This window comes from Fukomys damarensis, unplaced genomic scaffold, assembly GCF_012274545.1.
Source record: "Fukomys damarensis isolate Sample0158 unplaced genomic scaffold, DMR_v1.0_HiC HiC_scaffold_7, whole genome shotgun sequence".
In the NCBI taxonomy this organism is placed as follows: domain Eukaryota; kingdom Metazoa; phylum Chordata; class Mammalia; order Rodentia; family Bathyergidae; genus Fukomys; species Fukomys damarensis.
Genome location: NW_022900919.1, coordinates 34738364 through 34756349, shown reverse-complemented (window position 1 = coordinate 34756349; position 17986 = coordinate 34738364). Strand labels below are relative to the sequence as shown.

Genomic DNA, 17986 nt, shown 5'->3' with positions numbered 1-17986 from the left:
TTCTTTTACCATAGATTACACTTCAATAGAGCATTTATGTAAGGATGTAGGATCATTCATGTGAGTTAAAAGCTGAGGGGGTGGGTACAGAACATGGCTAGCGGTTATGCCTGGTAGTCTGTGTGTTGCCTTGCTGATTAACTCTGGATTCCTCACAGTCCTCTTCATCTTCTGATAGCCAGTTGTCTTATTTGACAAGGGTCTCTTTCAGTTTCAAACCTCATTAAGATCCATGAACTAAATATGTAAGATTATATTAAAGGTAGGATGGCAGCAAACTCCTCCAATGGTAAAAAGTATGATCTAAGTGAGCTGAAATACTGTTGGTAATTTTGTCATTAATTTGGAATTGAATGAAAATAGAAAACAGGGATTCATGTTTGTTGAAACTCAGCTGGGCATGGTGGTATACATTTGTAATCCCATCTACTCTGGAGGCTAAGGGAGCAGGATCAGAAATTTGAGGCCAGACTGGGCAAATTGGCAAGCCTCTGACTTAAAAAATGAAACACCTTAAAAAAAAATGTCAGGGATATAGCTCAGTTTGTAGGCTCTTGATTCAATCCATAGTATACTGTGAATATACAGTAAAACTCAACTGAAGCCCACTATTATTAGCATTTTTTTTTTAAAACTTAGTTCCTGGTCTTCTCTGTTGTACACCTAAGACTTGATATACCCACGATCAGCCTGGTGCATTTTGAAAACTTTCATTAAAGATACATGGATTTCTTGACCTGTTTACCTCATTAAGTATGTCTTGAAGCTGTAGAATTCAGGAAATATAGGAACAATGACAGAATACTAGTTGTAAAGAAATTTTAGAGGTACAGTTTTGCATTAGATACTGGACTGTTACCTTGTATTACCTTTCAGCCCAGTAGATGATATGCCTAGGTTATACTAAAAAGATGGCAGTTTAACTGTTTGTATGTATTTAATCGGGAGAAAGGCAGCCATAACTTGTATTTATTGTAGTAGACTATGGAAATAAAAACAGAGAACAAAGTGATAATAAAGTTTTATATATTCAAATCAGTACTAGATTTTTCATAACATTTTTGTGTTCCACATGTCATAGATTACTCAAAAGGGCAGATGAAATGTATCATTATTCTTTCCAGAAAAATAATGCATACTGCCGATTTTGGATGCAGTCTGAAATGTTTCATAGATATCTCATTAAATCAGTGGAGCCTTGCTTTCTTTTTCAACTGGTATTCTTTAGTCCAAAGTCTTGATAATAAAGACCCTTTGAGCAGGAGCTGGGCATTGTGGCTCATGCCTGTAATCCCAGCACTCTGGAAGGCTAAGGCAGGGAGAGTTGCAAGTGCAAGCCCAGGCTGGGCAATGTGATATGATACCCTCTCAAAAAAAGGTCTGAGGATGTAGCTCATAGAAGGCTCCAAGTTCATTCCCTGGGACTGGGGAAAAAGAACAAAAAAGACAAAAGGAAAGAAGGAGGGAATGAACTCTTGACTGTTGAGTCTAAAACGTTCCTCAAAATAATGTAGACCAGTGTTGGTTTTAAGAACAACTGAATGGATCAAGACCAACATTAGAATGGAAAGAAAAAGAATAAAATAGAAAATACTAGAGGAAGTTTTGTGAATGCTCTTCCCATTTCTGTTTGTGTTAGTACTGGCTTTGAAGAAAAAATGTATTTTTTTTTTACTGTAGATTAGGCATAAAGTTTGAGACATACACATCTATTATAGATGAATCTTTATATTTTTACAGCTGGGGAAACTGAAGCCCGGAAAGGCTAAATGATTTATTCAAATCCCCCTCTTCATTTTAAGTGGCCCAGCCAGAACTGAACCACATCACTTGTTTGCTGATTTTGTAATGCTTTTGTGCTGTTTTAAAGCATTAAATGTCTCATCAGCTTACCCTGCCATTTTTGAATCTTTTATTTTTCCCACTAAAATCATCTCTGTCATTTTCCTTTAAGATAAGCAGGTCTTCAGCTACTTTTCCAGAGAATGGGCAGCTATCTTGGGCCCTCACAAAACTGTACATCTGAATCTTTCAGGTTTGACATTAATCAGAAGAATTTCAGAACAAGATATGAGGGTTTACATTTATGTGGAAAGCAAATTAAATTATTTTGAATTATTTGTTCATTTATTTGAGAGTTGAATGCAAAATGTGGCAGTAGATGATACAAGATCTTTGGGAAGACATTTGTAACAGTCCTTATTTGTCCCTGTGGTTTTTTTCAAACTTGAATGCTGTACAGATTATGAAGAGTCTTGTTAAAATACAAGCTCTAATCCAGAATCTGACCATTTAATTAGCATTTTAAAACTTTTCTTAAAAACTTAATTTTCCAAATAACTGGAGTCTTTAATTCAGAAAGCACTTTATAAAATATTGTATAATTTTTTTTCTTAAATAGTTACATGTGCTTTCCACTTCATCTTAGTGGTGTTAAGAGTTTTCTTTTCTGGAGCCTTTCTTTGTGATGAGTATTGATCTATCTGCAAAATAAATAAAATCCACAAAATCCTTCTCTGTTGTTCTTTTATGGTTTTTCTATTTTATTTCATTTAGTTGTCAATTAATAATGTCTGGTTCAAAGCTGCTGATTTTTCTTTCTGTTCTAATTGATTACTTCTGACCCAAAAAGAAAATACTAGATGTGTTAGAAATATGTAGGAGGGCCACCATGGTGTGGAGGCTTTCCGAGGAGGGGTGTGGTCTTGAAGTTAGTAGCACCCCGGGGGGAGAAATCTTTGGTTTTAATGGTGTTCTGCATAGGTATCAAATAGGAGCCTACTTGTTTGTTCTTAATGGTCTTTTCCATGTGCTCTTTCAACTGGTTTTCTAGATTTCTCCAACTTTGTGCATTAAAAGTGTGTGTGAAAGTGACATGCAAGTGTGTAAATGTATGATGTCTTAGCCCTGTGATTGATCACACAGGATCTGTAGTAAGCAGCAGGTGAGGCCATCCAAAACTGCAGTGGTAACCTTATGCTGAAGATTGTGGTTCTTGCGCACAGTGTGTTTTGTGGTGACTTTGAATCATAATAATGACAGCTCCTTGGTTCACTTTAGGGATTTAGGATCCTAGGGATTTAAATACTGATTTCTGGTGTACTTCCTGTCTTTATTAGATTATTAATTACCATAACAGTCATACTTTCATTTACTGAGCTCCTCACTTTGTCAGGCAGTCATTATTCAGATTAATATTGTATAACAAGCAGGGTTGTGGTTCTGATGAATGCATTAGATTGGGGTGGCAAGTGGCTGCTGCCCTTGGAACAAATGAGAGCAATCCAAATGGTTGGGGTGAGATTAAATCTCTTCATTAGTTTCTCTTTACAAATAAACAAGCATGTGTAGAACCTACAGCAGTTGTTTTTGTTTTTGTTTTTAATTAGAAATTGTTGGAATCACATCTATGAAAACCATATACTAGCTTTTATTTTAATCCAAAGCAGAGAGAACCTGTTTGCATTTTAACTAGGCAACATCAGATATTTATCACTTTAAATAGCCTTATTGATTCTGTTAGAAGTTGTGTATTATATTCTTTAAAATTATAACATAGCCATAACAGTTAAGTTGGATTTTGAGATCGTGAACAGGGCCCCATCTGACATATTTTTAGTGAATTACAGCCTTTAAATGCTGATTACCAGATTTGTCTCATTTGAATGTTATTTTTACATCTAGAATTTGTCTTATGCATCAGTGCAGCTAAGCATACTGGTGTAATCTTATCCTAATCAACAGTGTTTTGTAACTGGAACTCTTGTCAAAGATCATTATAGGAGCTAGAAAACATTGGAAGGTAGACTGAACACATGGCTTTAGCTCTCTTTTGGTAGTAGAATATAACTTGGATTCAAAGAAACTGTGGGAAAAAAAGAAAAACATAGCATCCCTTCTCCTTAAGCTGTAATAGTGTTTGTTTTGCTGTTATTAAGGTCTTTTAGCTTATAGACTGGAGGATATTTTTTGAAATTCTTGAAACTAAATGCTGCAACGGAAAAGATTTTATCAGAAAACAGAGTAGGTAACTGTCTCTATTTGTTAATTAGCTCTGCTTGTTTAGCTGAGGAAGTAAAAATATATGTCTCCTGGAGAGAACCTGTGAGTGTAAACTCCTCCCTTCCTGTTTTCAAATCTATTTCATATGTTGCTTATCTTACTTAAATATACAGTAGGCAGGAGAATGAAAGTGCTGTTCCTTTAATATCAGAACTCTGCACGCTACAATAGGTGTCACTGTTTTGCTTGGTCCAATCATGATTGGTGACTTCAGCTATTGGCTCGGAGCACTGGCTGTCTCACTCCATCTGCAGGGCTGTAATACCTACTCTCCTCCGATCCATTCACCACACAACTTCGGCCGGCTGAACAGACTCCAGCCTCGCTGGGCTCCAGCACATCTTCCTAACCTAATTCAGAAAACAAGTGCTACTGCTCTGTGCCTATCATCTTCGCTCAGTGTAGCGTTTTCAGGTGATCTAGGAAATGCTTATTTTCATGAACAAATAAGAGAAAGAGGAATCATGATGGGGATGTGTTTAACAGACCCAGTACTGGATAAAACTTAAAGCCAGTTTCTGTTCAACATAGTGAAAAGGTCACCTTGCCTGGCTGTGAAAAAAGAAGCAAAATAGCAGCTTGTTGGTTTCTGTTAACATCTCAGCTCCGGCTAACCTCTTTTGCTTGATGTTCGAACCAGTTTGGGATATCTAGCTCTAAAGAGAGACATACTCATGGTAGATGACAAGGAAAAGAACATGAAATGTCTTACCTTCTTCTTGATGCTTCCAGAGACTGTAAAGAATAGGTCCAAGAAAAGCTCGAAGAAAGCAAATACTAGCAGCAGCAGTAGTAGCAGCAGCAATAGCAGCAGCAGCAGCAGCAGCAGCAGCAGCAGCAAGTTGCCCCCAGTTTGTTATGAAATAATTACCTTGAAGACTAAGAAGAAGAAGAAGATGGCTGCTGATATATTTCCCCGCAAAAAACCAGCTAACTCCAGCAGCACCACTGTCCAGCAGTACCACCAGCAGAACCTCAGTAACAACAACCTTATCCCGGCCCCCAATTGGCAAGGTCTCTATCCCACCATCAGAGAAAGGTAAGTACCGGGCCAGGATATTTACTTTGAAAGTTTTCCTGTGTTGAAGTTTCTGCTTTTGCACAACCTGTAATGTATTTTAACACAAATCTTTGCTTCCTCTTTTCCCAGAAGCTTTATTGGTAATGGAAAACTGCCTTCTATCTTTTCCAAAACACTACAGCTGTTTTCCTCTTAGATAAAAATACTTTTGCAAGCTGTAACATTGAATTGACTAGGCTGTGTGTATGACCATAGAAGACAGAAATCTTTTATTTGTCCTTAGCCTTGTGAAGTTTGTATAACTTGTTTTTCACTTGAATTGCTTCCCATGTGTTTGCAATGATTACAAACACAGTTTGGTTAGAACCTTCATTTGTTCTTTTTTTTTTCTTTGAAGTTATTAAACTGTTGCTTAGTTTTGAATCTTTTGTGAGTTCTCTGTTGGGGAGGGGATGTCAAAAACACTGTCACTAATTAATGAATTGCCTCTGTTTATAGAAATGCGGTGATGTTCAATAACGATTTGATGGCAGATGTACATTTTGTGGTTGGCCCACCAGGTGGGACTCAGCGGTTGCCAGGACACAAAGTAAGCAACAGCTGCATTACTGGTTTAGTCCTGAGATTTATAAAGAGGGACCCTCTCAGTGAGCCTGAAACTTAGTGTGGGCAGCTTGCCGTTGGCAAGCATAGTGTGTTTCACCCAGTTACTGAGAAAGCATATCCTCTGCAAAGGGCTTTTGCCACACTGAATTTTTCTTTGTTCCCTTCTACACTATTTTATATCTCCCACAAAAATATGCATATCCTCTTATCTTTCTAGTCCTGGGAAGTTGTTGTGACAGGTTTGGAAAGTCAGATGTTTATCTTTCTCCTAGAAATCAGTTAGATAAGCTTTTGTTTATTTCACAATGAGGAGACCTGTGCATTAATCTCTTAGAGCTTTGAGATAATTAGTGTAGAAGCTTTAATATGTGAATTCTGCTTCCTTGGCAGAATACCCTGTACCTTAGCTTTTTCAGGGAAACAGGTTTAGGTACTCCCTGCCCACTAAACCTGATTGCTTGAGTTGTTTTTCTGGATTGATTTGCAGAAAACACGTTCAATTCAGTGCATGAAATAAGATTTTCCTTTCTCCACAGTATGTCTTAGCTGTTGGGAGCTCTGTCTTCCATGCGATGTTTTATGGAGAACTTGCTGAGGACAAAGATGAAATCCGTATACCAGATGTTGAACCTGCTGCTTTTCTTGCTATGCTGAAGTAAGCATTATTCGTGTGTTTGGAAAGAGTTTGTTTATGCTGTATATTACTCTTCTGGCTTCAGAGTTAAATGTAAGTTCTGCATAACAGCAAAGGAGACTGATGAAGAGAGAGGGTGCTGCTTACCTTGTAAATGTTTTTAGAGAAAACTACTGTTCGCCTTTCAGTGAAAGATGGAATGATGCAAACATTTATAACCACATCCTGACATAGAATTTAGATGCAAGTGGTATCCTTAGCAGTTTGTTTTTAATAAATTGTAATTAAAGAAAAATAGAAATAACTTTCCGATGTTAGTATTACTTAATAGGGAGGGCATCTTCTGTTGAAAGCAGTGTGTGTGAAGAAGTTTTCAAATGAATACTTTGTATTTCACAATTCTTGAAATTATATACCTATTTAAATACCAATTCAGAGATTTCTCAGTTTTCTAATAGTTATGTTGTAGCAGCAGATGCAGAACTTACTCTCTATTGAAATAATCTGAACTTTGTGCACATGTACATGTGCATTGTTTTACATAAAATCAGATATCAGTGGGGTAAGCATTTATATTTGGTATTAGAGGAAAATTTTTTGAACGGTGTAGTTTCCTATAGTTTCATATGGATTTATATGGTAAAACTCCAACTGACATAAAAGTATAAGAGACGCTATATATTTATAAACATGGTGTCATGTCTAGGATTTTTGGCACACTCCAGTATATGTTAACCCAAATAATCATTGCCATGTATCATTGGACAATGTGATAGTCGCCCATGTGATTGAAATCTCATTTTAAATAATGCTTATTGTTTTTCTTAATCTGTATTTGTAGCACACAGAAGTATGAATTCAAGGTTACCTGCAGTTCTAGGGACTTTACGTCATTGGCTTAAATAAAATGTTTATTGAAAAAAATATTAGTTAAGTCAACGAGTTGGACTGCCACAAAAGTTAAAATGCCGCTGTGGAATTTACTGCTTATGGAAAAATAAGTTACAGTTAGTTCCAGAGTTTAAAAGTGTACTTTATTCGTATTATAATTTTGAGATTGGATTGCTGCTGACTGGCACTTGCACAGTGGGAGGCAGGGAAATTAAAGGGAAGTGAACGTAGGAAGTATCAAAATGTAATCTACCACTCGTACCCTTTGTTATGTTTAGAGATATGTGTATAGAAACCAATTTTACCTGCCAGCATCCCTGCCTGCGCCAAGAGATGTTAGCTTGGTATATTTGACAGTGTTTTCTGTTACTGAGCGGAATGCAGTACCAGTTCAGCATTTTGGCCTCACTGCACTTAAGTATAGTTATTCTGGACATGTGCATAATTAGAAAACAGCAAGAACAGCAGAGATACATCTTAACTTGATCCATTTGATCGAACATTTATTAAGTATCCTTTCACAGATATATTACCTAGAGCATGTATTTATATTAATAAAGCTTTTTACAACTGTACATATCTGTGTAAAGCATTGGGAATTAGAAATGCAGTAAGGGGCGGGCTATTTGTTGCCATGCCAGTATAGTGATGGCCAGGTTTATTCTGCTCCTGCATTGTGGGTAAGTGGACAGTGTTCCTGGAAAAGAAGTTGGGAGAAAGGGGATGGCTGCTCCCTTGACAGGACCACAAGTACTGACCATGTTCCTGGAGCGTGGCCTCTCTCCTTCCAGCTTCACCAGAACAGAATCCTAACTAAGCTGCAGCTGTACTGTCAAATGACCTTGCTTAGACTGTCACAGAAGAGGAGGTCACTCAGGAGCAGAAGGGGAAGGCAGGTCCCTTGCAGTTTGTGGATGTTTTTCTCTTCTCATCCTTGTATTTTTGTACTTTATTGAACAAGTTGTTGCTAATTTCATAAGTTATATGGGTTTTACTAAGAGGAAGTACAGTAGGAATATATGTGCTTTAGCTAGAAAATTTAAAAGTTAAATATTGTCAGTATTTTTCATTCATGGTTGCACGGAGTATTTCTTAGGCCAGCCACAGCAGTGTTAAGAGAAGCAGTCTATTTCTGCCTTACATACCATTTTTGGGAAGTCACCATCATCCCCCAGAGTGTCAAGCAGTGTTTCATCTCCCCAGCTAGGCAAGTTGTACAGAAGCACAGAAACTAATCATTGAAGACTTCTTGGTTTATCTTTTAATTACTATATCTGGTAATAATGTATTCTTTAATTTTAAAGGTTGAATAAATATGTGAGGAGAACGAGCTTAGAAGTTCAGAGTTTGAAAAATGGATACAAAGTATGGATTCTATATAAAGTTAATTGGAAGATAGCATTGATAATCATATTTGATCATTTATTGACCTTAGAACTACTTGAAAAATATTTTATATCATTTTACCTTTTATTTAGGAAAAATCCAAAATCATCAAGATGCAATGATTGTTGACATATTAAAGGCATTTGTTTTTATCTGAATACAGGAAAAAATGCTATAAAATCATAAATATGTGTATTGTCCTTAAAACATAGGCATAGGATTCTTCTCTATAATGCATTACACGTGATGGTATTTTGATGTTTTTTCTGTAATACAGCTCATGTGTGCTGGCCAGACCATTTTCACATAGTTGCATTATATTCTGTCTTTGTTGAGAAGACACTGGCATCTTGAATGACAGAGGCTAGCATTGTATATTACCTAGTTAATGCTGTTCATTGTACAAACTTACTACTGAGTTGAAATGTTTTAATTTATGAATGTATTTTGGATATTTCTTTAAACATTTTGTAGTAACACTCACTTAAAATGATGTTCTTCAAAGTAGTTTCTTTGCCTACTGCTCATTTTCTGAAAGCTCTATTTACATGTTGTATGCTTTGTTTCAGGTATATCTATTGTGATGAAATTGACTTGGCTGCAGACACAGTGCTGGCCACACTGTATGCTGCCAAAAAGTACATTGTCCCTCACCTTGCCCGAGCCTGTGTGAATTTCCTGGAGACCAGCCTGAGTGCCAAGAACGCCTGTGTGCTGCTCTCCCAGAGCTGCCTGTTTGAAGAGCCAGACCTGACCCAGCGTTGCTGGGAGGTGATCGACGCCCAGGCCGAGTTAGCTCTCAAGTCTGAGGGGTTCTGTGATATTGACTTCCAGACGCTAGAAAGTATCCTTCGCAGGGAAACTCTGAATGCCAAAGAAATTGTCGTTTTTGAGGCAGCTCTCAACTGGGCTGAAGTAGAATGCCAGCGACAAGATCTAGCTTCAAGCATTGAAAATAAACGCAAAGTCTTAGGAAAGGCACTTTACTTGATCCGCATACCCACAATGGCCCTTGATGACTTTGCAAATGGTGCTGCCCAGTCCGGAGTATTAACTCTCAACGAGACCAATGACATCTTCCTCTGGTACACTGCCGCCAAAAAGCCTGAGTTGCAGTTTGTAAGTAAAGCTCGGAAGGGTCTCGTCCCCCAGCGCTGTCACCGTTTCCAGTCTTGTGCCTATCGAAGCAACCAGTGGCGCTATCGGGGCCGCTGTGACAGCATCCAATTTGCAGTTGACAAGAGAGTGTTCATCGCTGGCTTTGGGCTGTATGGCTCCAGCTGTGGCTCTGCAGAATACAGCGCCAAGATCGAACTCAAGCGGCAGGGTGTTGTCTTGGGGCAGAACTTGAGCAAGTATTTCTCAGATGGGTCCAGCAATACCTTCCCGGTGTGGTTTGAGTACCCAGTGCAGATTGAGCCAGACACCTTTTACACAGCCAGTGTGATTCTGGATGGCAATGAACTCAGCTACTTTGGACAAGAAGGCATGACGGAAGTTCAGTGTGGCAAAGTGACTGTCCAGTTTCAGTGCTCCTCAGATAGCACAAATGGCACTGGTGTACAGGGAGGGCAGATCCCTGAACTTATATTCTATGCTTGAAACTTTGCCTCCCCAAAGCAGTGCAACCCACGGGTGCATATCTGGTCCCTCCTTGCTTAATGCTTAGCTCATCTGCAGATAAGCGATCAGTGCAGGTAATTTGTAATGAATGAAGCGATAGGCAGTTTCTAATTTCTTTTAATCATTAAATTATGTACAGGCTAAAATGCAGCATTCTGCTTTCAACTGTATATACTTAAGAGCCAAGCTTTGTGGTTTTTAGAGTTACATCTGTACACCTAAGGGGAACATAGTACTCTTCCATGTGCCCCACCAACCTCCCAGTTTTGTCTCTCTGAAGAAAGTTTGGGATCACCTCAAATTTCCTTCTGGATTTTATTTGATGAATGGAAGTAGTCCAAAATAATAACACCAAGAATTGTTGTAAACATAGCCTTTGCCCCTTTAAAAAAAAAAAAAATAAACCTCTGTGTACAATTTTGGAAGAAGCTCTGGTTTGTAAGAAGTAATGACTTAGAAAGTAGCCAGTAGTCATATTTAGCTCTTACTTTATTCTTTTTAAATGTGTTGATTCTGGGCTTTACTTTTTAAATCCTAAATTCATAAGATTATTACATATTAAATCAGTGTCAGTATAAACTAGGAAAGTAAGGAAATTGGGTGTTTAGGTCATGGCTTTAACTATGAAGCAGATTTATATTTTTTTGTTTACAAAACAAATATCACCATACAGAATACTTCTTTTAAAAGTAACACAATTACAAAATTTTAATGTCAGTAGAAAAAAAATTAGGCTTGCTAATTTACATCAAAGTAGTTTTAAAAGGAAACCTAAGGAAGTCCTGTATCACAAATAGTGTAATTAATGACACACTAGAGTACACAGTTTGAAGAAGTCAAACACTTTTCTTACCATTAGCTTTGGACCCTAGTTATTTGCTTGTTTTTATAAATCCCATTGTGTAGAATTCCTTTTCTCTTTTTGCCCATTAAAAGAGGACCAAACAATTTCTTTAGAGGAAGGGAGTAACAGTTTTGTAGGACTACGTGTCAATGTGATAAAGTTTTATTCATTGTTTGTTTTTAATCTGAAATATACTTTACCTGATCTTTGGCCATAGTCTATCTTATTTGTTGATTATAGTTCTGTCTTGTTGGACTGCTAGAATCTGGCCTCTGGCCACCTTAAAGTGCCAATATATGTCTGCAGGGTTTTTGAGCAACACACTTGATCATGCCTAATATTCACTGCATCAGCATTACTCCTGCTCTTTCATTTGCCCATGGATGATGTCAGCAAAGGAGGGAAGTGCTCGTTAGAAATTCTCCTTCAGTTGTGGCTTGTGTTGGTTTAGTGCCTGTGACCCTGCAGTGTCCAGTGTGTCACTGCCAGGTGAAGTATCCATGTGTTTCTGGGCAGCTTCTCTGCTCAGTGTGGTCCTGAGATGGCTTTCCTCACCACCTAGAGTGTGGTCCCTGGCCACCTCCTTCTCCTGCTCTGCAAGTCCAAAACTGGCTTGTCTGGAGCCAGGGGTTAGTCCTGGTGTGTGTGTGTGTGTGTGCCTGCGCACCTGTGTGCATGCTTTTGCCGACTCAGGAATTGCCTCCTCCCTGTCTGGCTAGCGAGAGGCGGGACAGGAATAGTTCCCCTGCTGGCCTCAGCAAGGCCCAAGGAGTGACTGCCCTTCCTTACTGTGCTTCTGGGCTGCTTACTCTCCTGGAGGCACGGGCTTGTTGCCTTTGGCCAGCTGCCCTGATGGAGGAGAACACTGGATTACGGGAAATATTTCATTCACATTTGCCATTACCTACATCTGTGAAGAGTTATTTCTTACTAGGGAAATTACAGGTAGTTTTGGCAAAGCATAGATGAAATAGAGGCACATTTTCAATTAAAAATGCTTCTACAAAGATTTTGTTTTTAAATTACGGTTAAACATTTCAGTAACTCATGCAAATTGGTGAGCCTGCTGAGATGGCACTGTTTTAAGGCAGAGGAGAAGAAACGTGAGCACTGATTTCATGCTATCCCATGGTTGAGGTCAGTGTGAAAGCCTTAGAGTGGTATCATTTGTTCACTGCTCACTTTAGAGCTCTCGTTACTGACTGAGCTGCCCTCCTTGAGCCTGGTGGCCTGCTGGGTGAATCCACACGAGATATATACACTGTGTGTTCTGCTTAATTTTATACCAATTACTCCTACGTCCACTGCCAAATTGGCCTTTGCCAAGAGCTGTGGGTAAACTTTGAAAACTGTATTAGAGTAAGAAACTTTATATTTTGAACCCTATTCTTTCTGTATTTTCAGCAAAATGGAATGAAAGCTAATGTGCTTGCTTTGGTTTTTTTTTTTTTTTTTTTTGGTCATTTTAAATTTTGTAGCTTTTTTAAAAGTAGGAACTATTATTCTGACAAGGCAAGCAACTCTAGTATATAAATACAACTTTATTCAACACTATGCTGTAGATGCTTTTCCCAATGTATCTGGCAGTCTTTGTTGTTCATACTGGGGAAAAAGGGTAACTAGGCTAGCAGTTCTAATGTAACATTCTTTAAGCATATCTTAAAATAGTATTTAAGTAAATGGTCTAATTTTTCCATGATTATTGCCCTGGACTGTCTTCTTGTCTTATTTTTTTTTAAGGTGTTTAAGTCAACTCAGCTAATTCAAGACACTGTAGGCACTTGTGCATCAGAGTGCTTGACTTTAGCAGCTTACAGCATTATTTATGAAGGAAAATATATAAATATGAAGTACCTCATGTTGAATGTTATTGTACTGTATTTTTAATGTAACAGTGCAGATCTTGTTAGACACATGAATGTGTATAATCATGTTAAATGCAAATAAAATAAAATTAATTCATAGATTTGTTTCTTACCATTTTTGTCACTCCCTTGAAATTACAAAATATTAATTCTGACACTCTTTGTACCGGTGTATTTTATAGAGATAGTTTTTCAGGAGCATTTATTTGCATTTAGTATCTTTGACTCCTAAAGTAGTAAAAATTTGAGGCAAAAGTCTAAGAGAAGGTGGACATGTTAATCAGTGTATTGTTCAAAGCCTGACTATTATGGTGAAGGAGTGAATGGATGCATTTATATTCCCCTTAGGGAGTCATGGCTGGCTGGACTGTTCCTGCTATGAACTCATTCTGATGCTTTACTTGCTCTAAGATCTGGATTTTTCTGGTGCTTCCTGCAGTGTTACAATAGCTTAGGTCTAGGAATAGAAGATAAAGTGCCATAGGAGAACTTTTAATATACTTATATACTCAAATCCTGTTTACCATATCAAATACCTCTATGTACATGACATAAAACCCTGTACATATGTTTAACCATTTCACCTGCTCAGAATTCACTTTCTGCAGCATACCTACTCAAGAGATTTTTGGAGTTACTCCAGAGAAAAAAGGAACTGGAGCTCCACATTATCATCAGCTTAACCACTGTTACAGCGGAATTGCGAAGATTTTAATCTCAGAATGTCTTCTGCCATTATCTCTTCTCTGTTGCTATTTAAACTTGACCACATGTGTTTGTTTTTAATATCCCAAGACAATTGGGAATGCTGTCCTCCATTGCTGGGACTCAGGATGACTCTCACTGAATTACTCTTTTCTTCCCAGTTGACTGCCTTGCCTGGGAAGCCATAGATTTAAACTTGGGAGAAAACAGGAAGGTGGAAGGAATTTCTGGTGCTGAAACAAGCAGGTACTCTGGAAAATTATGTTGTTAGAACAAGGTTGCAAGTGGGGTGGCGGGCTTCAGTGGAACATGGGTGCACTGTTTGGATTGCTAATTAAGACATTTCAATATTTTATTTATTCATCAAACTTTCTGCACTCTGTACTTTCTTTACACTCTAATTTTCAGAATATACATACTACCAAACTAATACTGGAGAAATTTTCCAAAAAATGAGTTTACTGATTTATTTCACTAGCCAATGTGGTGAAAGTGTTCTTAACCAAGAAACTTGCGGGTAGGTAAGATGAAGGTATTTCTGAAGGAGCCAAAGGCACCATCAACCATGTTGCATGCTAAGCAGGAGCTACAGACTGTTCCCTAAAGAATGTTAGGGTACATTTTTTGCAGTGTGGCCATCTCTCCTCTGCTACCTCTTGTAAGCCTTTTTAGGGTGGAGGGTAGTGTGGAGGGTCTAGTTTCTATTTATGCAGACTCTTGCTTATATTCATTTTGCATTTAAATGTTCAGAGCACAACAGTTTTACTAATATAACCCACTGATCCCCAGGACTGAGAATTTAACACAGGTCCTTCCCATTGAGCTATATCCCCAGCCCCCTTAATATTTTATTTTGAAGTAGGGTCTTGCTGAATCTAGAATTTCCCAGGCTATGCTTGAATTTTCAAACCTCTTGCCTTTGTCTCCGAGAGTGCTGGGATTACAGGCTGGCATGTACCACCATGCCTGGGAGTAGATGTTATGTTACATTCTGCCATTTCAGAAGGCCCCAGCCTCAAAAGATGGTTAAAACAACTCACCCATTATTAAAATAAACACCTGCTACAATCTGGCATTTATGCAAATTCTGGGTATAATAAGATGTAATTACAGTTATCTGTTACACTGCTAATGCTTCAATATTAGTTTACTCTTTAGTTAAACTTATTTCCCTTTGAGCTCTTATTAGTGACCAGAGTGTATATGTGTTAAAAGTTACTGTAAAGATGATATCCTTTTTTATGTTACAATAGTACAGAAAGTAATTTCAGGAGTAAGACATACTTTGTAGTTTTACTCCTTTGGTGGACAACTTTAATAGATTATCTCTGTAATTTCATCAAATGTGGAGGATTGAAATAATGCCTGCCTTGCACCCCAGTCATACTAGTGTCCTTTTTAATTTTAACAGAAAGGGCTGCAATAAATCTGAATGGTATATTGCATGGAGGCTCTTTTGTGAGAAACTAGAAACATCTCACATAATATTGTGATACGTGACAGTTTTTACAGGGGTTTATAATTTTTATTTCCCTCCTTGAACAACTATTTTTAAAAAATACTCATGAGAAAGATAGTAACTCTTTAAGGGAGCTCTTAATAATCTTCCAGATCTTGAAGCAGGGGTTACCACCTCTGCTATGCTGTGGAATGTACTTTTGAGACATTTATGCATCTTACCAAATTCTCGTTTTTGCACTTGTCTTAAACAGTTTTAAACATTAAATAATTTCAGTATCCTTCGTTGTAATGATGAAACGGCACTGAGCCTTAACCAGCTCAAAATTAAAAGTTGTCATGCTCGTAGATCTTCACTATTAAAGAAAAATCCAATTTTAACAATATTTGTAGGCATTAATGGACTAAAGAATATTTATTGTGTCTGCTGCATAATTTAGCTCCCCAAAGAGACAAGGTTTAATGGATAATTCGAAGGATTACCCCACATTCATTCATTCATTGATCTTTTATTGATCCTTTGCTTCATCCCAGGCAGAGGTGCTAGGGAGTTAGAGAACTAGGATGCGGTGGGTTGTGTGAACTGGGGAACTTGGGGTCCACTGAAGTGCTGCTCTACTGTTGCAGGCAGAAGAACCCTAAGTGGCTGGGCTGTACTCCTAGAAATTCAAATTTGCTGGGTTTGAGGTGAGACTTGAGAAACATATCCAAGGGACCCACGTGATGCTAATGTTCCTCTGCAGGTCATGCTGAATATTGCTGCGCTAACAGTAGTGGCTGGAGGAGGGAGGTTTGTGGGTGCAAATAGCTAATGTGAAGGGGTAAGAAGTGCTGTGGCTATAAGCAGATCCTGAGATGGGCTTGAAGACCAGCCTTGAGGTGGGAGAGGACACGATGCGTGAATTGGGTTTTCAAGGAGGCATTAGATTTGTCCAAGTGAACATTGGTTGTAGAAATTGTCATGGGGACTGGGAGCAGGGAGGAAATCCCACAGGAGAGATAAATACCAAGGGGGATTAAATGGCTAGCAGCTCAGTAAAGTTCTAGTAAAGGATCCACATGGATGAAAGCCACTTATAAACCTATTGTGTGTGATGTGTGGAGTTGGATAATGAGCTGGCAGGAACAACAGGCAAACACTTCATGCAATATTCCAAATTATCTGGCTTTTATCCGCAAACGCCTTGATGTCAAAGACAGTTGATCATATTGACAAGACCACAGTTGTGTTTTAGAAACCATAGGAAGCAAGGCTGGATCAGACTGGAGGCAAGAAGAATGGGTAAGCCATGAAAGTAATAAATGGAAACTAATTCTAGAAAAATGGAGAGGAGACTTTCCCGATTGTAGTACAATCTTCAGATTGTATTTAGCATGCAGTTAAAAAGAAGCTTGCTGAAACCTCTTAGATTTATTCTTATATCAGAAAGGGAAACTGCTTTTCCTACACCATAAGAACTTTAGTCCTTTTGGTAGATAATCCTTTTTGTTCTGTTCTCAGATTCTTTTAAGAAGAAAGCAAAAGAATGGATCAATGATGGTGAACCTTTTCACACAGCCCTTTGTGGCCTGCATGCCATAGGTTCGACACCCTGGGTACAGAGGAGTAGCTCACACCCTGGAGCAGGACTGCCACTTGGATTTGAACCTTGGCTCTAGCTGCAGAGGACCTTAGACAAGTTATTTCTCTGAGCCTTTGACCCCACCAGAAGTAATAATAGTTTGAAGTAATAATAGTGTGTTTTTCACAACATTATTAAGACATAACTAATATTTCTAAAGCGCTGGCAAGTACCTGATAAACAGAAAGTGCCATATAATTGTTAAGTGAAACAAAACACAGAAGTTAGCAAATTAAACCTGTGCACATACCTCACATGCATGTATAGAAACCAATTTTTAGCTTAGACACACTTTTGTCAGTGCAGACAATTAAAAGGTCATTTGTTGCTATTCTTTTAATTCATGGTCAATATCTACAGAATATATAAAGTTCCAAAGTATTGTACTGTTGAGGAAGTCTCAGAGTTTGACCAAATTCCTAATAAATATTTCGATTTTGCCATGTTAATGAGATACAAAAATGATTTATTCTGATACAGATGTATTCTAGTATATCAGATGCCTTTCTGCAAGGGAATTGTCTAAGATTCCTCAGAAAATTACTCTGTAAAGACTGAATGCGTTGTGCATAACGAGTTTGGAGTCATTTTCTAGGGAGAGTCCGTTTTGCAGCAGGAAAAATACCCTTTGCTTATTCTGGTGTTAAAATATCCTCTTTTATTGTGGCCTGAAGTCATAGGCAATTTTGGATTTATCACCTTCTCCAAATATTTTCAGATTTAAATGAGCTTTAGCATTGAAATTATGTGCCATGTGTTGAGAGGAGGTTTGACCTTTATTAGGAATAATGTGAATGTTACAGGGAATATTTAAAAGGCTAATTGCTTTTATTCAAGTAAACAGGCGTGCCACGAGCAGGGGCACCTCATGGTGCCAGCACAATCTGTGGCACTTCCCCTCTGCCTTCACGCAAATGCCCTCATCTGTGTGTGTGCTCACCTAGTCCTTTATCCACGCTGGGACCGCATTTCCCAAGGATACTGATGTCCCAGAAGTGAATTTCTGTTTCTTCTTTCAGGGCCAGATTTTCTGCTATTTTGTAAAAGAAACCTGTAAGGGCCCCCTCTGCCAGGAGATTCTAGTTTATGTGAAGATGGGAAGGATCATGGGGATTTTGCCGCTCCTAAAAGATTGAAAGCCCCTGATGTGGACAGATCCTGCATACCACCCACGTGGACTTAAAACTTCAGCACCCTGTTCCCTGCTGGGAATCCTGGCCCCACACACTCCCAGAAATCAGTCCACTGCTTGTATCCTAAACCCTGGAG

The 17986-nt window shown here is 38.4% G+C and overlaps 1 protein-coding gene across 1 annotated transcript; it reads left to right on the top strand.

Moving 5' to 3' along the window:
- The first annotated feature begins 4103 nt into the window (after positions 1-4103).
- Positions 4104-10623, top strand: Btbd3 (BTB domain containing 3). Its single transcript, XM_010634094.2, has 4 exons — positions 4104-5101; positions 5582-5672; positions 6226-6344; positions 9170-10623. The coding sequence occupies exons 1-4, from the start codon at positions 4737-4739 to the stop codon at positions 10200-10202; spliced, it is 1608 nt and encodes a 535-aa protein (XP_010632396.1). The 5' UTR covers positions 4104-4736; the 3' UTR covers positions 10203-10623.
- The last annotated feature ends 7363 nt before the right edge of the window (positions 10624-17986 follow it).

What these genes read in the sequence shown, in the direction of transcription:
- Btbd3 (XM_010634094.2), top strand. Translation starts at nt 4,737, where the DNA reads ATGGTAGATGACAAGGAAAAGAACATGAAATGTCTTACCTTCTTCTTG. An exon ending in TATCCCACCATCAGAGAAAG is followed by an intron (nt 5,102 to 5,581) that starts GTAAGTACCGGG and finishes CTCTGTTTATAG; the next exon opens with AAATGCGGTGATGTTCAATA. An exon ending in GCTTTTCTTGCTATGCTGAA is followed by an intron (nt 6,345 to 9,169) that starts GTAAGCATTATT and finishes GCTTTGTTTCAG; the next exon opens with GTATATCTATTGTGATGAAA.